Source organism: Octodon degus, unplaced genomic scaffold (assembly GCF_000260255.1).
Source record: "Octodon degus isolate 3935 unplaced genomic scaffold, OctDeg1.0 scaffold00005, whole genome shotgun sequence".
Taxonomy (NCBI): domain Eukaryota; kingdom Metazoa; phylum Chordata; class Mammalia; order Rodentia; family Octodontidae; genus Octodon; species Octodon degus.
In genome coordinates, this window is record NW_004524581.1 from 613,347 (window position 1) to 636,694 (window position 23,348).

The window sequence follows — 23,348 nt, forward strand, 5'->3', positions numbered from 1 at the left end:
ATAAAGCAAGACCTATATAACAAGAAATGTAACTTTTGTATCTGATAAGGTCAGTCAAGTCCCCTCTGGATTTATCCTGTAATCCTGTACTGCACTTTGTAGATCCTTTGTCAGTGTCAGCCACTGGGCAAGCATTTCATTTCTATTTTTTAAATTAATTTTTTATTGAGAAAAAAAGCAATGAAACAGTTTCAAACAGGTTAGTAGGACAGTTTCAATAATTAATACATTGCATATTGTTGTCTTTGTAGTGGTTATTCATAGTACAAGATGGAGACATGATACCCTGTTCAAACACTGTTAGTACAAATCTTTCTTCTCATTGAATTAAGAGAAAGTAGCTGTATATCTAGCCTAACTATTTTGTACACAGATACAAAATGGTCCTTTATTTATATCTTTTTTTTGTTTAGTTTTGTCAGAGATAGGTATTCCATTGCCATTTAAATATTATAGGTGTGTGAATTCAGCAAAATAATCCAATATAGTCCAGTAGTCCAAAATAGTAGTGGGTTATCCGTAGGACTGGCAATGTCTGAAGTTGTTGACTTGAGCCTTTTACAGCTCAACATATTAATATTGCTTTACTTTTTAGACCTTGTTTTTATGCTTTTCTGCTGGATGGTTAAGAACAAGATAAAGCAAAACCTATAGAATAAGAAATGTGGCTTTTGTATCTCATAGGGTCAGTCAAATCCCCTCACAATTTACCCAGAAACCCTGTACTGAAGTTTGTAGATCCTTTGTGAGTGTCAGCCATGTGGATGAGTCACGGCCATTGTTTGACCAATGTGCTCTCTGTGAAAGCCTGAGAGAATGTTTTCTCTCCGTGTGACTTTCCTTAGGCACACTCTACATCATCGATCACTTTCCTCTGTGGCTCCATAGTCTCCTTGATCAGAAAATTTGGGACACCACTGAGATACAGGATGTTACAGTACAGGTTCTCTTATGTCTTGAGTCCTCACTGACCTTGAATGGCTATGGCCAAACTGTTGGATATCCTTGCAGCCCTTCTTTTTCTCTAATTTTTGGTCTGCAGACTTAAGTTGTTAACCCTCTAGAAAAGAAGCTTAATGATATTATTACCTTATAACATAGGCAGTTGAGCTTAACCTCACTATCTGTCTGAATATCAAACATCTTAGATATAACATGGAACAGGTGTTTTCCATCAAGTGTTGTTATGTTAAACTTTAAATACCTACAGAATGGGAAGAAAAATATTTAAAAAATAGGAATAAACAATTACATATTTTTACACAGAAATTTAGAAATCTAACAATATACAGCATTGTAGCAGGACAACCCTATGACATTTTTTTCTTGTCTCTTGTTTTCATTCATTACTCTTTTTTTAAAAAACAAACATTTACTTGACAGACAATATAGCAGTAATTGAAATGACATTACAAGCAGTATGTATTTAGAAGACCAGAATGATAGGCATTCCAAGCATAGCCCTAGTATTACACCTTACTATCTTCAGTGCAGTTGCTTAGTTCACAGGTATCAGCATAAATATAGTTAGTTAGGGTGAGAATCCTACCAATTAACTGCTAGTTTCAAAAATCTGTTGCAGATTCTCAGGCTCATTGCTTTATCCATCTTGTGCATATAAATGTATGGTTTTGCCCCTGTCATGTTTCCTACCTTTTCTCCTTGCCCTCTCTTTGTTATTTAATTCTTTTTTCCATAATTTTATTGAGAAACAAATAGCAATGAGACAGTTTCAAACCAAATTGGTAGGACAGTTTAAATAATTAGCACATTGCATGCATTCTTCCTAATGGTTATTTGTTGTACAAGATGCCGACATGATATCCTACTTACAAACACTATTACAACAAATCCCTCTATTCATTAAGAGAATGTAACTATATATCTATCCTAAACCACTTTGAATGCACAGATACAAAATGGACATTCATTTGTATTCCCTTTTTTGTTTAGTTCCGTTATTTGAATATTATAGGTGTGTTAATTCAGCAAAATATTCTAAGACAGTCCAGTAATCCATAATAATATTGGGTCTTCTGCTTCACTGGCAATGTCAGAAATTGTTGACCTGAGTCCCCTACAGCTCAACATAACAGCATGGCTTTACTTCTTATACTTTGTTTTTATATTTTCCTGCTGGATGGTTAAGACCAAGATAAAGCAAGACTTATGCAAAAGAGTTGTAGCTTTTGGATCTGATAAGGTCAGTCAAATCCCTTCAGGATTTATCCTGAGATGCTGTACCACAGTTTGTAGATCCTTTGTCAGTGTCAGCCATGTGGATGAGTCACGGCCATTGCTTGGCCAATGTGCTCTCTGTGAAAGAAGGTTTTCTCTCCATGTGACTCTCCTTAGGCACACTCTACATCATCAATCACTTTCCTCTTTGGCCCCATAATCTCCTTGATCAGAAAATTTGGGACACTACTGAGTTACGTGATGTTACAGTACAAGTTCTCATATGTCCTGAGTCTTAATTGATCTTGGAAGGCTAGGACCAAAATGTTGGCTTTCCTTGCAGCCCTCCTTTTTCTCTAATTTTGGTCTGCAAACTTAGGTTGTTAACCCTCCAGAAGAAAAGCTTATTGTTATTACTATACAACCTAGGCTGTTAAGCTTAAGCTCACTATCTGTCTGAATATCAAACATCTTAGGCATAACATGGAACAGGTATTTAATTCTTAAATTCTCATTTTCCTTTTAATTGTGTTATAACTTTCTATTTTTATCTCTTTTTTTGAGTTCTTAGACTAAGGAGACTATATAATATTTACACATGTGGGAGCAGGAGTATTAATATCAGCATCATTCATCTCATCAGAGTGAATTTATTTTATCTATTTTTAGTATATAGGTCAGTTTCAGTGCCAAGCACTTTACTTATGTGAGTCCTTTCAATGGTCAAGTGCTGGGAGGTAGGTACTTCTATTATTATGCTACAGATAAGAACACTGAGTTTCAAGGAGCTCAAGTAATTGGTGTCTGACTCCAGACCTGGTATTTTGAGCTACTATAATATATGCCCTTGGGGACCAGGGAGATGGCTCAGTGGAATAAGTGCTTCCCTGGCAAGCACAAGGGTCTGAGTTCAATCCCCGGTTCCACCAAAAAAAGAAAAAAAAAAAGACATGTATAATATATGCCCTTTGTGCTAGTTTCCTCCAGAAGTCATGCGTTGTCACACACAGGGGGACATAGAGAACTAGAAGTTTGCTCCCTCACAGATCAGGGAGCCACAATCCAAAGCCAAGGCACCAGCAGAGTCAGTTCTTTCCACATGCTCTGAGGGAGGCTCAGTGCCCTGTCTCTCAGCTTCCAGTGGTTGACGTCAGCCTTTGGCTCCCTTGGCTTGTGGACCTGTCCCTCCAGTCCCTTCCTTTATCTTCACATCACTACCACTTTAGGTCCCTCCCCCCCAAGTGTAATGTTAGTCATTTAGGGCCCATGCTAAGTTAATATGATCTTGCTTGATGTTTCTCTTGATTAAAGACTATTTTAAAATGAATCCCTCTCGAAGGTTCTGGATAGACATGGATTTTGGGTGGCACTATTCAGTCTCTTATAAACCTGCATATGGTTCACTCAAAGAGCAGGAAACTAAATGAACACGCCTCATGGATGTAAAAACGTCTTTTGCTCTATTTGTCGCTATTTAGCTTAGAGGGGATAACAGATGCTTTGAGTACAAATTCCACCAAGACGTCCCCTTTTCTAGGCCACCCAAACTTCCCTCCTGGGGAAGCTGAGCAGGGGTTAGACTCAAAGCTCCTCTCGCTTCTGCCACCAGTCCCTTTTGTGCAGGCCACAGCCTGTACGCTGTGTGGCACCCACATCTGAGATGGTGGCATGTGCAGTGAGCTGGCTACTGATTTGGAATATTCAAGAAGCTTTCCTTTTCTGTTCCATACAATGTATGGACTGAAGGAGGGCCCAGAGGTCTTCTTTTCTAAATAACTCATTTACATTAGAGAAAAATTATAATAATCTATATTAATATTGTATGCCGCTTATTGATTCATAAAGCACCATGGAACCCTATTATTTTTTAGTATAGGTATAGATATCCAGGAATTTCAACTACTTTTGCTATGAGCTAGAATAAGATCCTTAGTTGCCCAACTTCTGATTGTATCATGTCGACTGGAGCAGAGCCCTATATCCTCATTACACTGAGCTGTGATAGCATCATTTAAAATGTTTATTATTAGGAACACATTGATCTTTTTCAGTCTGTATTTGAAATTCTTCTGAAGCTAACTGAACTTTTCCCCCCTTTTCAATTTTGCTTTTTTTTTTTTTTTTTTTTTTTGGTGGAACTGGGGATTGAACTCAGGCCTTTGCGCTTGCCAGGGAAGTGCTTATTCTACTGAGCCATCTTCGCAGCCCCTCAATTTTGCTTTGAAGAATACTTTTTATTTTTATTTTATTGTTTTGTATTTTAGGACAGGGTTCATAGGGTCTACAGGGTCTCACCATGTAGATTGGATTTGTAGTGATCCTTCTGTTTACAGCCTCGCAAGTGTTGGGATTACAGGCATGAGCCACCATGCCCAGTCTCAGTCACCCTCTCAGTATGCTGGGGGCAGGGGGGTGGCCAGAACCAGTGGGGCAGGCCTGGGGACTGAACTCCCTACCCCTGCATCTTCTTAAGCAGAAGCTTTAATCCACTGAGCTATTTGGCTGGCCTTTGAAGAGTCCTTTTGACCAGATAAAATAAATCTTAAGTACAGCCTTTTAAAATTAATCCAATCATCTCTCTGCATATCTTTATAAATATTCATCTATCATCATAGTAATTTTTTTTTAATGTATTTGGCACAGGTTCTCACTACATAGCTTGGACTCTTAGCGATCCTCCTGTTTCCAGCCTCCCCAGGGCTGGAATTACAGGGGTGCGCCACCATGTCCAGACTCGTTTACCAACTCAGCTCACCCCATGGGCAGGGCTGGCAGTGCATCTGGGACAGAGGATTGAACCCTGGTCCTTGCGCTTGCCAAAGCAGGTGCTTAGTCCGCCAACCCTATGAATGGTATTTTAATAGCACATATTTCAAAAGAAGAAAAAAATATAATATCTTCCTTTCCTGAAATTAAAATATAAGTCTTTTAAATACCTATGTTTTTTCAGTTTTGTAAAGAAAAAGCTTATTTTCTGAGTTCGAATGTAAATGAAGCAAATAGGAAACCAAGTCTATAGTTTTACTGGTAAAAAAAAGTTCTTCCTATTTGATTTCTTCAGAGATGCCAGTATGAATCATTATAACTTCACTGATGGAAAACACACGTGATTGCACATTCCTTGAGGTTTACGGTAGCATGGACCACACCCATGACCCCCATAATTATGTGCTGATTGAATGTACTGCGCAGCTCCTTCGGCTCCTTTCTTTTGTCACTTCTGCTCTGGCCACCATGCCTAGCAATTCTCTGAACTCACTTTTTCACATCTCCACCCCTTTGCAAATATTCTTTCCTCTGCTCAGAGCTTTTTGTATGATCCTTGTGCTAAGTTTCTACTCATACTTTAAGACCCCCCAGACATCATATTCTTTGTGAAGTATTTTTCAAGGGTGAGACTATCCTTCATATATTTTCACATTCCAGCAACCTGCCCAGAGTCAAAATTATCTCAATTTATATTGTCCTAGCAAGCAAATGAAGAGAAGGGACAGGCCTGGAGTGTAGCAGAGCACTCTGTAGGCTGGCAAGCATGGACACATAGTCCTGCTTCTCTGCCTAGAACTGTGTTACCTACACTGGGTTATTTCACCACGCAGACCTGGTTTTCTTGGCTGTAAAATGAGTGTTGTGATAATACCTAACTTGAGAGGTCTTTGTGAGAAGAAAATGAGATCTGTGTATAAGGTCCTTTGCCTAATATTGCTAAATAATTATTAATTTTGAAGGCATTGCTCTGTGTGTTTCCTTTGACTGTAGGAGAGAGATTTCAGTGTGAATGCAATTTGATTAATTTCAGAGTGATAGGATCAGATTGAAATGTTTTGGTTGGAAATCATGACTTGATGTGGCCATGACTTTGTTTTTCTTCCAAACTAACTAACATAAAACTAAAAAAACCCAAAACACATTTACTTGGAAAAAGGCTTATTAGGATGTCATTTGTATTCTTTTTAAAATTTTCATTAGTACATGTTTGTCATACATGATTATATTTAGCACGGCGTGTTAACATTATGTAACAACATCTTGATTTCTTTTATTTCTCCTTCCCAAGCTCCACATTCTTGCATTTTTAGATCTCCTTACCATTTGTAAAAGATCTATCTCCCTGCTTCCTAATGTGTCTTTTGTTTTGCTCTTTAAATTATTTGCACTTTGGGTTTATCATCTATGAGAAGTCATGTGATATTTAAGCTTGTATGTATGATGTATTTCACTTCACATTATGGTCTAGGTGCATCTGGTTTCCTACAAATGACTCAACTTCATTCTTCTTTATGGTAGAGTTGTACTCCAGTGACTATATATACCACCTTCTTTATTCATCTGTTGATGGCCTAAGTGGCTGCTTCTAAGATTTAGTTGAATTGTTTTTAGCGGAGATTTTTTTGTTTTTGTTTTTGGTGCTGAGGACTGAACCCAGGGCTTCCAGCTTGCTAGGCAAGCATTCTACCTTTGAGCCAAATCCCCAGCCCCTGCTTCTTATATTTAGTTATTAGGAGTTGTGCTGCTATAAATATGGATATATGTATATCACTGTAATATGATGCCTTTATTTCTTTAGGGAAAATACCTAGAAGGCGAATAGCTGAGTGAAATGGAATTTCTATTTTTAGTTTTTCTGAAAGATCTCCATACTGATTTCCATAGTAGTTGTTGTGGCTTGTATCTAGATATCCCTCAAAAGCCTCATGCACTTATAGGGGGCGGTTTTTGGAGATGGCAGAATTTGGGTATGTGATACTGGAACTGACAGTGTGTGGTACTAAATTAGTCCACTGAGTGAAATTAGCATAGTAATGCTTGGCACCACCTCAAAGGGCTACCTCCCAAGGCTTGCGTGGAATAAAAAGGGGAAGCAGGCTCCTGCTGCTGCTTCCTTCCTGCCATGCCATGGATGGTTTCTCCTCCGTGATGCCTCTCCCAAGCTGTCCTGCCTTGGAGCCAATGGCCTATGGATTGAAAACTTTACAAATCATGAGCTGAATCAAACCTTTTCTCCCCTAACTTTTGGTGTTGGGTATTTTATTTCAGCAATGAGAAAAACAACTGTTCTTGGTTTCCCCTGAAGCCTTGCCAGTATGTGTTGTTTTATTTCATGATGATAGTCATTGTGGAATAAAATCAAATCTCAATATAGTTTTCAAAATTTGCATTTCTCCAAAAGCCAGAGATGTTGGACATTTTTTTTTTCATGTATTTATTGGCCATTTGTCCTTCCCCTGAGAAGTCTTTAATTCAGTTGCCCATTTTTGATTAGATCATTTATTTTGGGAGGTCTAGTTTTTCTGAATTCTATATAGATTCTAGATACTAGTACTCTGTCTGCAGTAAAACTTGCAATTTTCCCCCATTTTGTAGGTTGTCTCTTCACACTATTAGTTGTTTGCTGTGCAGAATTTTTTAAATTTGCTATAATCCCATTTATTAATTCTTCAGGTTATTTCCGGTGTAATTGGTGTTTTGTTCTGAAAGTCCTTACTTGTGCCTATGTCTTTAAGAGTTTTACCTATTTTATCTTCTAGCAGATTAAATGCTTATGTTTTAGTACTTAGATATTCAATGCATTTGAATTTTAGGTTAGTACATAGTTGTTATGGTTTGTGGCTAGGTGACCACCCAAAGCCTTGCGCAGTCATGAGGCGGGGTGAGCTTTTCAGAGGTGACTGGGTCAAGAATTTGTGACTGACTGGAGGTCCAGTGCTGGGACTAAGAGTGTGAATGCTGCACCTGCCTTGGGGCAGGTACCCTCCATACCATGTAAGAGCCAGAAAGAGGCTTGTCTTTCCCTCTCTTGTTGGTTTTGCTGTTGCCCACCACCATGAATGGCTGCCCTCTGCCATGTGCCACCCTGCCTTGGAGCCAATTGATTATGACCTAAAACCTCTACAAACTGTGAGCTAAATCAACCTTTTCCCCTTTAACTTTGGGTGTTAGGTATTTGGCATCAGCAATGAGAAAAACTAAAACAATAGGACAGTATATGGGTTTAAATCCAGTCCTCTGGATGTGCATAACCAGGTTTTCTAGCACCATTTATTTAAGAGACTGCACTTTTGCCAGTGCAGTTTTGGCTTTTTTTTTAAATCAAAGATGGATGTTCCTGGGCTGGTTTCTGCATCTGCCATGCTATTACATCCTTTTTAAAATTAATTTTATTGAGAAAAAAAGCAATGCGATGGTTTCAAAACAGGTTAGTAGGGCAGTTACAATAATTAATACATTGCATATTATTGTCTTCATAGTGGTTATTCATAGTACAGGATGCAGACATGATATCCTGTCCAAACACTATTAGTACAAATCTTTCTTCTCATTGCATTAAGGGAAAGTAGCTGTATATCTTTTTTTTTTTAAATTTTTATTTATTTATGTGTGTGTGTGTGTGTGTGTGTGTGTGTGTGTGTGGCCAGCCCAGCCCACCAGGGGGCGGGCTGGCTGGCATGTGGTGCTGGGGGATTGAACTGCGGTCCCTGTGCTTTGCTGAGCTTGTTCTAAGTAGGTGCTTTAGACCACTGAGCCATCTCACCAGCCCCAGTAGCTGTATATCTATCCTAACTATTTTGAATATACAGATACAAAATGGTCTTTCATTTGTATTGCCTTTTTTTGTTTAGGTTTGTCAGAGATGGGTATTCCATTGCCATTTAAATATTGTAGGTATGTGCATTCAGCAAAATAATACAAGATAGTCCAGTAGTCCATAATAGTAGTGGGTTATCCATAGGACTGGCAATGTCAGAAGTTGTTGACTTGAGCCTTTTACAGCTCAGCATATTAATATGGCTTTACTTTTTATACCTCATTTTTATACTCTTCTGCTGGATGATTAAGACCAAGATAAAGCAGGACTTATATAACAAGAAATATAATTTTTGTATCTGCCAAGGTCAGTTAAATCCCCTCAGGATTTTTACCCTGATATTCCATCCTTTTGCATGTCTGTTTTTGTGCTACTTTCATGCTATATATATATTATTTTGACAACATCCATTCTGTCTGTGCAGCAACGAGGCTATCTTTCCATTTCCTACTGTTCCTGGTTTCCTTTATTTACAGTACTGTAGTTTTTATTGTAGGGTCTTCTATTTTCTTGAGTAGGTTAATTCCTAAGTATTTAATTTTTCTTGATGCTATGGTGAGTGGTATTGTTTTCCTAATTTCATTCTTGGTGGGTTTATTATTGTTGTACAAGAATGCTATGGACTTTTCTGAGTTGATTTGCTACCCTGCTACATTACTGTGTTTGATTATTCTAGGAATCTGTTGGGGGAGTTTTGGGGATCTTCTGTGTAAGTGTCATTGGCAAATAGTAGTGATTTGACTTCTTCCCTTCCTATCTGTATCCCTTTTATTTTTTTTCTCTTGTCCAATTGTTCTGGCTAATGTTCTTAGTACTGTACTTAACAGATGTGGTGATAATGAAAGTCTTTGTTTTATTCTTGACTTTGGAGGGAAAGCCTTCAACATTCCCCCATCTACATGGTGGCAGTGGGTTTCGCATGAACATTGTGTAGCTGGCTCTGCTGGTGCTGCGATAACATTAGTTCTCTTCCTGGAACATGGTCACCAGGTCCAACCCTATCCTATGAAACTGAATAGAATTTATTTAGAACCAATGTGAGGGAGGACAGGGAGATAGCTCAGTGGAATAAGTGTTTGTCTCACAAGCACAAGGGTCTGAGTTTAATCCCTGGTAACACCAATAATAATAATAATAATAATAATAATAATAATAATAATAGAACTAATACAAAATCTTTGCAAGATTTCATAATATGAAATCGTTTAGGGGATGAGCTTAGCTTATTTTCAGCCTGAATTTTAGGTGTATTATTGCTTTTAAAAGTTTGAAATAAGTATTCACTGCTGTGAAAAACTTCAAATCAATACCATTTTAGAATTATTTGTGTTACAGCTCTCTATATAGCTATCATACAGGTTCCATATAGTTGGGAGTGCAGGGAACACAGTTCAGTCCCTAGCACCACATGCCCCGTGGTACACTGAGCCAGCCAAAGCCCAGGCATGGTGGTGCATGCCTGCAATCCCAGTGCTGGGGAGGCTGAGACAGGAAGATCACTGCAAGTCTGAGCTGCATAGTGAAACCCTGTAACAACCAAATACACTGAAAAAAAACCACACCCAAAACAACAACATCAGTTATTTTGTTTGAATCAGAATTCAAACACAGTGCAAACTGTGGTTGTTCAATCTCTGTACTGCTTCTTAGTTTGCAACAATTCTTTTGTCTCTATGACATTTCTTTCCCTTTTTATATATTTAGTACAGGGTCTAGGGGGTTTCACTATGTAGATCGTAGTGATTCTCCTGTTTTTAGCCTCCCAAGTGCTGGGATTACAGACGCACCACCACGCTCAGTCTCAGTCACCCTCTCAGTGCACCCTGGGGGTGGGGCCAGCACAGCATGCTGGGGATTGAACCCTGGCCGCTGTATTCTGCCTAAGTAGGTGCTTTAGTCTGCTGAGCTATCTGGCTGGCCCTTCCATGACATTCATTCTTGAAGAACTTTATTCTATTTCATTTTTATGTTTTTAGTACCGAGACTCAAACTCAGGACCTCGTGCTACATCCCTTGCCCTTGAAGAAATGTAAAGTCAACACACACAGACACACACACACACAAGTAAATTTGACTTTGTGTTACTTTTTGGAAAATAGGAAGATCTGGAAGATCTTGCAGTGCTGGTTTGCATTCCTGCGAGGCAACACTGTCCAGGCCTGAGCAGAGGCTGGGCTTTCAGCCCCTCCGAGTCCTCCCCAGACTGTGCTCGGCCCTGTCGATCAACCAGCTTAGCTCACCATGTTGCCTGGCTTGAGCTGGGCAGTGAGGACTGAATTCTGAGAGCTGAATGAAAACATCCTTCATCATTAAGCAACTATCTATTTTTGAGTGATGTGTTACTCAGGAGGGAACATAAGCTAAAATGTTTAAAAATTTTTTCAGCAAAGCGTTGAATCAACAAAAGACTTTAAAAAATTCCAAATTCACAAGAGACTTCGAGGACTGACATCTTTTTCCTTGAACATGCCAGTTAATCTGCTTCATTGTTTTGTCTTTTCTGCCTGTGCGGTGGGTTTGCTGCCATACAGGCCAGTGGAAAAGGGGTCTTGAGACACGGGCGTGAGTCCCAGTCTGGTTTGGCAGTTGGGCTTTCTTTTCTATCCTGGAAGTCATCTGTGAACATGAAGATACAATAGCCCATCAGGCTTGCTGTGAAGCGAGCGTAAAGTAACAGATGTGAGATTAATTTGTAAGCTGTACAGCTTTGTGCACAAATAAGGAATTATGATGCAGAAGGAATTATGCGTAGTGCTCGTTCATGCTTCCGTGGGTTTGTCTTTGGTTGCCTTTCTTTTTTTTTGGCAGAACCGGGGATTGAACTCTGGCCCTTACACTTGCCAGGGAAGTGCTTATTCCACCGAGCCATCTCCCTGGCCCCTTTGGTTGCCTTTCTCTATAACGCCCTTATGATTTAATTGGTAGTTGTCTGTGGTCCCCAAAGCACTTTATGCTTATTTCTTTATACCATTTTTCATGCCGTATTAAGGCCATTTAGTCACATCTCTGTCTTCTGGGAGAGTCTATGAGCAAACTACCATTTGTCTGTCCTTGGCACATAGCTGACCCCCAGTAAAGTGTCTACTGAATTGTGGTGGGTTGTTTTGAACAATTACTATCTTTGTGCCTATCTTGAAGTACAAAGTCTACATCTATATAGCTATTTAGGTAAATCATCTGGTAATTGACCAGCCGTGGCACTTGTTAGAAGCTTAGGATGGGATGTCAACAATTAAATACTCATGAAAAGGAGTTCTAGATATCTAAATAAATGCGCAGGTTTCCTGGGTACATTATCTGTAATTTAAGCTTGGTAACAGTGTCTAATGTGGACTATTTAATGTTTACAGTATTTTTTCCTGGAGAAAACTCAAGTTTGCTGTATTCATCTTTCAGTCATAACTCTCTGGTTCTCTTGATCAATTTAGGGTTTCTTGTTCTTTTACAGTTGGTTTAGCATCCACCCAGTCAGCATGAATAACACCAACCACCTTGTAAATAGCGATAATGTGGGCTATGCAGCTTACCTTTTTGAGCAGGAGAAGAACAAAGGATACCTCCCTGGCCAGGTGAGAATTAATTTCATTACTAATTCGTTGAGTGCCACTAGTCATGCAGTGTTTAGAATACTTGATTTAGATTTCTAGAATAAAGCATCATTGTGGGTTACACATATGCTTGGATGGAAAGAATTTGTTATTCTCCCTAGTAGGGGGGCCAGGGAGATGGCTCAAGGGGTTGGGGAGATGGCTCAGTAGAATAAGCACTTGCATAGCAAGCGCAAGGGCATGAGTTCAATCCCCAGTTCTGCCAAAAAAAAAAAAAGACATTACTCGCTAGTGGGAATTTTTTAAAAAGGATTAATAAACCACTAGCTCTTTGTGGCAGATACTATTTATGGCTTCATAAAGTTGCAATCAGTTGCATAAGGGAAAGCAACTTTAAGATTTTTATGTATAATAATTTTTGATCAAGCTGAAAATATGATAAGCTGTTTTGATGCTAACTTTGTTTTTGGCACTATCACTGCATGAAGAACCTTCTCACTGGTACAAAAAGCCTGAAGAAGGACAGCTGATGGCTGTCTTTCACTGGTCCAGGCTTTCCTCAGAGTGATGAAATTATTTCCAAATATCTAATTCTATTTTTCTGTAATAATCCCTGTACCAGTAAGCATTTCATCACAATAACAAAAGACCTGAGATAAACCAGCTTAAAAGAAGAAAAGATTTGGTTTCAGTTCGCGGTTGCTTGGTCCTTTTGCTTCGTGTTTCTGACAAGGCCGAACATCTCAGTGGGGAGGGCATCATGCTGCAAAGCTGTTCAAATTATGGTGGCTGGGAAGCCAAAAGAGAGAAAAAGAGGCTGGGGTCCCAGCATGCTCATTTAGGGTGCACCTCCACTAACCTACTTCCTCCAAAAGGGCGCCACTTCCTGAAGTTTCTGCTCCTCGCCAATATGCCTTCAGATGGCGCCCCAGCCTTCAGCACAGGCCCTGGCAGGATTGGATTTAAGATGCAATCACAGCAAGGCCTACGACAGAGACAACCTTAATCGATCTGACTCATGTTGAGAATGTGAAACTAACCATGATCCTTGAAATGGCTTTGTTGACAACTAGAATATTCTCAGTAATAATATGTATATCGAACCATTTCACAAATTAAAAAAAGATGTCCTCAGAAATGTTATGTCCTCTTTCTATTGTCCGTAGATGATTTTGAGTAGTGTTTGCACTTTAAATGGAAATAGTTATAGGGCCTAAGAAAGAATAAAAGGCACTGCGATGTTTCTTTTGGCAGGGGCCCTTTGTAGCAGCCTTTGCCTCCTCAGCCCTAGGAGATGTGTCCCCCAACATTCTCGGCCCGCACTGCGTCAATACGGGAGAGTCCTGTGACAACGCCAATAGCTCTTGTCCCATTGGTGGGGTAGGTACTCACTGCGCAGAGTCCTCACGTCCACACCTCATGAGTGCTCCATGCTTGGGTTTGGGATACGCGCCACTGATTCTGTGAGTGCCTTGTCATCAGTGTGGCCTGCTCTGCTGTCTGTCCTCCCTGCTCGTCCCCACAGCACCTGCAGGACCTCACTAAGTTTTGAGTAGGTAAAATTATGGTTTTCCATTTGATCAAATTAAATGTAGAGACCAAGTCTCTTTCACCAAACATAGGAAGTCTAAAGCATTTTTGTCTGGACATACGTGAAGTCACAAGCTGGCCCCCAAAACTGTCTGCTTACAACGTTGCTCACTGACTACAAATCTATAGTATTTAAAAAATATAAAGCAGAATTTCTTTTTCATTTACAATTGCAAAATATCTTGCTATAAAAATTCAAAGGCTAAGAACAACCTGAAAGTACCTGCTTAGCCTCTTCTACTCTTCTCCTTTCTCAAAAGTTGCTATTTTTCTCCCCTCCCTGAGCCTAAACAGTTTTGTGACTTATTTATGAATTTATATCATTGGTCAATGAAATGTGCCTCAGACATCTTTATAGGTATCTCTAGATCTGTTTGACAATTTTGGAAAATAGAAAGGAATGTTTATTCAACTGCTTTCCAGCAAAGTTGATTTAGATTTATTTTCAACCTTTTTTTAAAATTAATTTTATTGAGAAACAAATCATAATGAAACAGTTTCAAGACAGGTTAGTAGGACAGTTACAGTAATTAATACATTGCATATTATTGTCTTCGTAGTGGTTATTCATAGTACAAGATGCAGATATGATATCCTGTCCAAACATTATTAGTACAAATCTTTCTTCTCATTGATTAAGAGACAATAGCTGTATACCTATCCTAACTATTTTGTATATACAGATACAAAATGGTCCTTTATTTATATCTTCCCCCCATCCTTTTTTTTTTTTTTTTTTTTTTTTGCAGAACCGGGGATTGAACTCAGGCTCTTGTGCTTGCCAGGCAAGCACTTATTCTACTGAGCCATCTCCCTGGCCCTATATTCCCTTTTTTGTTTATTTTTGTCAAGAGGTGGGTATTCTATTGCCATTTAAATATTGTAGGTACGTGAATTCAGGAAAATAATCCAGTATAGTCCAGTAGTCCATAATAGTAGTGGGCTATCCATAGGACTGGCAATGTCAGAAGTTGTTGACTTGAGTCTTTCACAGCTCAGCATATTAATATGGCTTTAGTTTCCATACCGCATTTTTATACTTTTCTGCTGGATGGTTAAGACCAAAATAAAGCAAGACCTATATAACAAGAAATGTAACTTTTGTGTCTTGACATGAACTGCAGGTGTTATTTTTTGTGTTCTTTACATTTTGAGAACATTTTATTTGTTTTATTTTTATTTTTTTTGGCGGAACTGGGGATTGAACTCAGGCCCTTGTGCTTGCCAGGGAAGCACTTATTCCACTGAGCCATCTCCCTGGCCCCGAGAACATTTTATTTGTGACGTTACTTTTGTTCTACATTATTTCTGAGCTATTTATTCTATTATGACCAGCCCTACCCAAGGAGTGTTGTAGCTTTGTCAGCTGTGCTATATCTTGTTTTTATGTAGAAACTTCCTTCGTGAATCTTCACTTGTATTATTTTTCACATTATTAATTTGCACCGAGTTCTAAGATAGCTTGTTAAATTCTGAAATTCACAGGTGAAATAGCTAAATAAATCACACTTGTGACAGAATATTATACATCAATTAAGTATCTTACATTGGAACACTGAACAATGTAGGGAAAAGTTCACAATATAAAATGTTGAATAATAAATTCATAATTTAATATTCTATATTTATTGTAAATGCATTTAAAAAATAGTTGTGATATAGTAAAAAGGCAAAGTGAAACATGTTGAGTTGCTAGCAATGCTTTTCTTTTTTGACACTATTAAAAGTAAGTTTTATTCTTCTGTTTGCATTGTGATATGCTGTTCTATAATGAGAAAAATTTACTTTTATAATCATAAAAAATTACAAGACCGCCCACGCCCCTACCCAGGCCGGCACTGAGCTTCTCTCCATTTGCACGCTGGCTTGGCAGCCCTCATGTCCGTGCATGGGATCCCAGACAGCCTTTTAGCTCCTGTTCCAGCACGCGGACACTCTTGCATACACACATTCCTACTCCAGCACTCTTCTATTACTGCTTTATTTATTTTCAGTCAATATGCCTGAAACCGTTTTATTAACTTTTTAATTTTCAGTTTTAAGTATCATGATTTAGTTAACGCATCCTTCACTGGTAGGTGTTTCTTTCCACTCTCTCCTGCCCTCCCTCTTTTCCTCCCTCCTGCCCTTCCTCTCTCTTTCCCTCCCTCCCTCCTTCTTTCCTTCCCTCCCTCTCTTCTTTCCTCCCTTCTTTCTTTCCTCCTTCCCTCCCTCCCTCCTTGCCTCCTTCCCTCCCTCCCTTCTTTGTTTTTCCTTCCTTTTCCCTTCCTTCTACCCTTCCCTCCCTCCTTCCTTCCTTCCGTCCTTCCTTCCTTCCATCCTTCCTTCCTTTCTTCCTCCTCCCTTCTTTCCTTCCCTCCTTCCCTCTTTTTCCCCTTCCCTCTCTCCCCTCCCCTTCTTCCTGCTGAATTCATCCTCCCTTTTCCATCTGTGTAAGCCTACACACCATGATCACTATGCTTGCCATACGTATTTACCTGCATGTGTGAGTCTCACTGTGGCTAAATTTGCCATCAAAGAGGGAACACACCTCGCAATGCTCTGCATCTCCCGACTGCTCCCTCAGTGACGTTCTAGCTGCTGTGGATGAGTGACTGTTCCCCAAGTCCCCAAAGCCAAGTCTGTCACTTTTGTGATATCTGCCAACATGGTAGACAGAGTTATATCTTTGTAGTTTAAATTTTCATCTCATTATTCATGAAATGGAACACATTTATTGCTGAATGGCCACTTATATTTCTTTCTCCGTGTGTGTGTGTGTGTGTGTGTGTGTGTGTGTGTGTGTGTGTGTGTGTGTCTTACTTATTTCATCCGTATTCAGTGAGGTCTCCATTAGGCTGAATTTTACTTTAAATAAGAGAAACCAATAAAGATGAATTAAACATGTGCTAATAAAAGTAAATAAAATTAAAATAAGTTAGCTAAGTAAGAAAAATACATGAACAAATCAGAAAGAATTACTAAGGGTCTATGCTTTCTGTTGATATCTTTTATTCCATTTATAATATTTAAGTATGTGTTCAGTCTCAAATTTTTCTGAAGTAATAAATAGGGTATCGAACCATATTTATTATTTTTTTTCCCAGAAGGCCTGAGGCTTGTTCCAATATGAGTTTAGAAGAGATTCAATTTGAGAAGATCATGGGCAAGACTTGTAGTCAAAAATAAGTGTCAGGGAGATGTACAGGTCGAGGAACGCTTGGCTTCCAGACGTAGCTCAGCTCTTAGCTGCCTGTGCCATGTGCAGCATCTCTTTTAACCTACCTCACCTCCTTTGCCTAATTTTTCTATTTTTCTGTATTTAGGACAGGGTCTACAAGGTCTCACTACTATATCAGACTCCTAGTGATCCTCCTGTTTTCAGCCTCCCAACCACTGGGATTATAGGCGCGTGCCACCACGCCCAGTCTCAATCACTGTCTCAGGACCCCCAGGAGGTGGGGCTGGCACAGCTTGCAGGGGATCAAACCCTGATCCCTGCATCTGCCTAAGTGGGTGCTTTAATCCACTGAACTATCTGGCCAGCCCTCTATTTCCTAATTTTTAAAAGGGAATTGTTGAAACGCTTTCTAAAAGTGTTCCCTGCTTCAGCTTGGTTTTGTTTATCCTAGTCTTTATATTGAGAGACTATCTAAGGTAAAACAGAAATGCTAGAAGATAGCCTCAACATCTGTTTGCTTAGATCCACCTGTAATTTTGAATTACTTTTGTGAAAAAGAAAAAAATCATCGTTTCACTAAGACCGCGTCTGGCCTCCTTCTGTTTCAGCCCATCATGTGCATGGCTCAGGGACCTGGCCAAGACATGCTGGACAGCACCCAGATGATAGGCCGGGCCATATACGAACGAGCGCAGGTGAGCAATGGGCCCTGCCCACCTCGTCTTCATGTAAAATTGTTCTTTACGATCCACTGATGTTGTTCATTAGGAAGTTGATAGCTGCGAGGACGGCCGTAGGAGCTGAGGCTGCCCGGACGTCTGGAGACGTCAGCCTGGTCACTGCCTGTAGGAGCTGGCCCGAAGCTGTCTCTGACTGGTGGGCTCTGCTTCTCATAGGACAGACATTTAAAACCAAGTAAACAGGGAAATCTTCTATTTTAGAATGTTTAGAAAGCCAGAGTGCTTGCCTCACATGGAAGAAAACAGATTATAAGATATTCAAGGGGACTGGGGAGATAGCTCAGTAGAGTAAGTGCCTGCCTTTCAAGCACATGGTCCTGACTTCAATTCCCTCCCTGGAATTGAAAAAAAAAAAAAAAAAAAAAGATATTCAATGTAAGTGCCATCAGACGCGTGCAGACAAATCTAAATTCTTAGAAATCTCTCGGATTTTTGCCAGTCCCAAATCACCTGACCATTTCTGAATGTGTCCTTTAATGACAAATTGGTGAGCTGTGGCTCTCTCAACTTCAGCCCCAGTTAGGTCTTATTCTTCTTCTGGCAGAGGTCAGCCTTCCTTACTTAAGCAAAGGTGTGATAAGAGAAGTGGACTGCGGAGACATCCCGGGAGTTGTTCTTCCTCCCTCTCCTAGATTTCGTCTTTTCATTTGCACTTGTGCTCTTTATCAGCTTCTATGGAGAAAGATCTCCAAGGGAAAGATAAAGAAAGTATGACTTTCTGCTGAGATGGTCCTGAGAAAGAGCATTAAATTCCTGTGTTTATGCCATACTCATAGATCTCTCTCTGTCTGTTTGTCTCTGTTTCTTTGTCTCTGTCTCTCTGTCTCTGTCTCTGTCTCAGTCTCAGTCTCTGTCTCTGTCTCTGTCTCTGTCTCTCTCTCTCTATCTCTCTGTTTCTCTCTCTCTCTTTCTCTCCCTCCCTCCCCCTGTGTGTATAAGTAAATAGTTTATTCCCAGAGTGCTGAAATGCTTCAGGGGTAATTAGAGAAGAACCAAAGAGTCTTGAGAAACACAAGACGCACAATTGGTGGCAGCAATTGCCTAATTACTGCAGTTTCTTTCTTAATTACTGCAGTGTTATCAGTGTATTACTCTAACTTAACAGATTCTATTTAGGGTATGTGCCCTCCACACACTTTGGTGTTGGAAATCTTGTTACCACCCTGGGCCAGGGAGACAGAGAGATTTGCCCCATATTCCAGTCTCTTCTCATCAAGGTACAGCTTCCCTCACCAGAGGCAGGTGGCAGCTGGTGACCCGAAAGCTCATGTTCAGAGCTCACCTGTGACTGTAGAAAGGGGATGAGGACAGGGTGAAAAGGAACTGGTTGTCGGGCTGAAGCAGGACCAATGAACACAAACATTCCAAGTACGTTTCGAGTAACTTTTCCCATAAGACTGAAAAAAGCATCCACTGGCCATATTAAAAAACAAAAGCAAAACCACCAAAGAGAGTTGAAGAAAGCATAGCTGATGCAACTTAAGTGGGGGCTGAAGTCTTCAATCCACCACATGGGGCCTACCCTGTCCTGTGGGGAGAGGTCAGTCCCTGTGAGGATGTGCTTGCCTCTGGCAAGCAATGTGGCCTGTCCTGTCCATCCCAGCCTTACATTTCTCAGACGGTATTCCAAGTGAGCTGGGCACCTTTTGGGTCACAGTCTGTGTTGGTGGAATTTTGCACCTGCAAAATTTGAGCTTACACATTGCTCACAGTGTCAGAACCCTCAAGTCTCTGAGATGCTGCTGGGTTCACTTCAGAGAACCACACAGATGGTGGCTATTTCCAAGCAGCTTGGAGAAACAGGAGTAGCTTGTTGCAGAGAAATGTTTTCCAAATGGTGCTTCCTGGGGAGCACTGGGGTCTCAGCCTCTGCCCCGGTGCTCAGGACAGTAAGCCTGTGTGGGTTTTCCAGGAACTGTATGACTCTGCCTCCCAGGAGGTGACTGGGCCAGTAGCTTCAGCTCACCAGTGGGTGAATATGACCGATGTGACCGTCTGGCTGAATTCTACACACACAGTGAGTACCTCTGGGTCACCGACCCTGCCCAGGGCAGTGGACTGGGGGTGTTCTTGTTATTTGCTTGCTTCATAACTCATGTATTTTTCTTTAATTTTCCAACCTTTCCTTTAGGCAAAAACATGCAAACCAGCACTGGGCTACAGTTTTGCAGCTGGAACCATTGATGGTGTTTCCGGTCTCAACTTTACACAGGGTGAGGTGTAGGCGATGAAATCTATGCTTCAGAGGCTTCGGGGCTGTCTTCTCTATTGGGGTTAAACAAAGTCAATACATAAACTATGTGTATTTCTAAACTTAACAGTTTGCAGAGTTTCCAGGTTTGTATATGAAAGCCCAGCTTTCCCAGGGCTAAGTTTCTTTTGTGACTTAGCTTTCCATTAATTCAGATATAATGAAAGACAAATTCACTTTGCATTTCAGTATATTGATGAATTATTCTATTATTTTAAAATTATTTTTCTTCATTAAAAGATAATAACTGTACATCTTGATAGATTGCATTGTGATGTTTCAGTCCATGTATGTATTATATAATGATCAACCCAAGATAACCAGGCTATCCATCATCTTAAACATTTATCATTTCTTTTTTTTTGGTGGAACTGGGGATTGAACTCAGGCTCTTGTGCTTGCCAGGCAAGCACTTATTCTACTGAGCCATCTTCCCGGCCCCAATTTCTCTGTAGTCCCATATTCAAAAGTTTCCATTTCTCTGGGTGTGGTGGTGCATACCTGTCATCCCAGTACTTGAGGGGCTGCAGCAGGAAGATTTCCATGTGTTTAAGTGCTTTTGAGGCCAGCCTGGACTATACAGTCTGAGGCCAGTCCAAGCTATATCCTGAGACCCTGTCTCAAAAATAATCATAATTTAAATCATGCAATATATTATTGTTGACAATGATCATGCTTCCATGTAGTAGAACCTCAGCAGTGATTCTTCCTACCTGGCTGTGACTTTGTACCTATTAAGTAATTACTTCCCATCCCTGCCTCACTGCTGCTCTCCTATCTTCTAGCAATCACTATTTTATTCTCTGCTTCTGTGGGCTCCGCTTTGAACAATCCCCTGCATCCTATGGCACGCACTGTTCTATGTCTTGGTTAATTCACTTAACATCATGATATTGAGGTCCAGTCACATTGCCACGGACGACAGCGTTTCAACCATTTTTATGGCTAAATAGTATTATTCCATTGTTGTGTGCATCACATTATTTTTTCTCCTTTAACCTGTGGATGGACTCTTAGGTTGATTCACATCTTGGCTATTGAGAATAGTGTTGTGATGAATATGGAATGCAGTGAAAGGGTCTGTGGTGACGGGCAGACTAATAATTTTATTTATTTATTTATTTATTTATTTATTTATTTTTAATAATACAGCTGAGGGCCTGGGTTTTTTTTTTTTTTTTTTTTTTTTTTTTTTTTTTTTTTTTTTTTTTTTTTTTTTTTTGTTTGTTTGTTTTTTTCGCGGAACCAGGGATTGAACTCAGGCCCTTGCGCTTGCCTGGGAAGCACTTATTCCACTGAGCCATCTCACTGGCCCCCAGACTAATAATTTTAAACTAAATAGGGAGTGGCATGGGTAGAGGGAGTGCAAAGGGCATGACCATTCAACACCATGCACGAGCTTTCCCTTGCAGTCACATCAGCATCATAGAATTTGAAGGTGTTCTCTTTTCTGTTTTTTTTTTGACGGCATACGAGATGTTGCGGCGTGACTGGAGTTCAGACGTGTGCTCTGCCGATCCTTACACCATTGCACCATCTTTCGGCTCCTCCCGGTTTTTTTTTTTTTTTTTTTTTTTTTTTTTTTTTTTTTTTTTGAAGAGATTTTGTAGAGATGGTACTAATTTTTTTATCTGGCAGGATTCCACAGCAAAGTGATTGAATGGGGCTATTATTTGCAAGTAGGATTTTGAGAAAATATTGCTTATTCATTTTCTTTGTGTTTATAACTCTATTTAGGTTGCCTACACTTTTGGGTTAGAGTGGTAGTTTGTGTTGTTCTAGATTTATTTCATCTGAATTCTGTAACTTAATTGCATATAATTACTCATCTTTTACAAAAAAAGCCCCAAAACATCTAAGTCAATAGTAAAGTTCTACCATCTGATGCTAGTAATTTAAATTTTCTCTTTTTTTCTCTTGGTCAATTCAATAAAAAATATGTCACTCTTTTAAAATAACCAGCTTTTGGTTTGATTGATTTTCTGTTTCTATTCTCTGTTGAATTAATTCATTCTTTTTTTTGTTTGTTCGATTTAAATTTAACTCGTCCTTTCCTGTCTTTTAAGGTAGAAATTAATTTATTAATTTGAAATCTTCATTCTTTATTAATATGGGTGTTTACAGGCATACATTTCCTCTTGAGTACTGGTTTACTGCCAGTACTCAAAATTCACAAAATTTGATGTGTCATGTCTTTGTTTTTGTCTGGGTCATTTTTCTCATTGCTGAACCAGAATACTCTACTCCGAAAGTAAAAAGAGGAAAGTTTGCTTAGCTCAGTGTGCAGAGGTTTCAGTTCACAGGAGGCTGGCTCCAAGGAAGGGGTCTGTAGAGGGAAACGGCTGATGGCAGGCAATAGGCAACAATACAATGGAGCAACGAACCAGCCACAGAACTATGCCAAACCAATCAGTAGGCTAATTGATGAATCATACCCTTGATCCCAGAATCACACCCTTAATCCCACCTTCACACATTCTGAACGCAGCCATGTCTGTAAAGCCCCACCTATGCCCGCCTGGGGCTTTGAGAGAACATCTAGATGCAAGCCACAATCATTTTAATCTACCACAAAGTATTTTTAGATTTTAAAATATTTTTCTATTTTTAAGGCAGAGTCTCTCTATATGTTCAGGCTGGTCCTGAACTCATGGCAAACCACCTGCCTCTGCCTGCTGAGTATTGGCCTTACAGGCCTGTGCCACCTCACCTGGCTTTATTTATCTTTTGATCATTAACTATTTAGGATCGTACCACTTGATTACTGGATATTTGTGATTTTCTCCCATTTCTTATTTCTAATTTCATTCCTTTGTAGTTAGAAAACATATTTATAAAGTATCATCTCTGCTTTTCAGAATTTATTGTGGTTCATTTTGTAGATAGCACACAGTCTATTCTGGATAATGTTTTCTCTGTACTTGAGAACTATGTGTTTTGTTGTTAACTGGTGTATTCTATAGCTTGTCTGTTAGAGCTACTTGAGTTTTAGTAGTGATTAAGCTATTTCCTTGTTGATCTGCTAGTTGTTCTAATCATCGTAAGTGGGTTATTGAAAGTTCTGCTTTTATTGTTGAATTGATTTCTCTCTTCATGTCTATCAGCTTTAGTCCATATTTTTGGTGCTCAGATATTGTATGTAGAGATGTTTGCCTATTCGCTTCTTTCTTTTTTAAAAAAAAATTTTTATTTATTTATTTATTTTACAAAATCTCAAAACAAGATTTTAGGAGAGTAATAATAGTTAGTACATTGTGTATTGTTACTGCCAAAGTAGTTTCTCATATTACAAGAT

General features: G+C 39.6%; 1 protein-coding gene across 1 annotated transcript in view; it reads left to right on the forward strand.

The window, feature by feature from the left end:
- The window catches only part of Asah2 (N-acylsphingosine amidohydrolase 2), a 95,274-nt gene that overhangs the window by 37,701 nt on the left and 34,225 nt on the right, over positions 1 to 23,348 (forward strand). Inside the window, exons 8-12 of the mRNA XM_004623942.2 lie at positions 12,213 to 12,333; positions 13,567 to 13,692; positions 17,671 to 17,757; positions 19,715 to 19,819; positions 19,934 to 20,015. Of these exons, the coding sequence (XP_004623999.1) occupies positions 12,213 to 12,333; positions 13,567 to 13,692; positions 17,671 to 17,757; positions 19,715 to 19,819; positions 19,934 to 20,015 (521 nt within the window). The remainder of the gene's footprint in view (positions 1 to 12,212; positions 12,334 to 13,566; positions 13,693 to 17,670; positions 17,758 to 19,714; positions 19,820 to 19,933; positions 20,016 to 23,348) is intronic.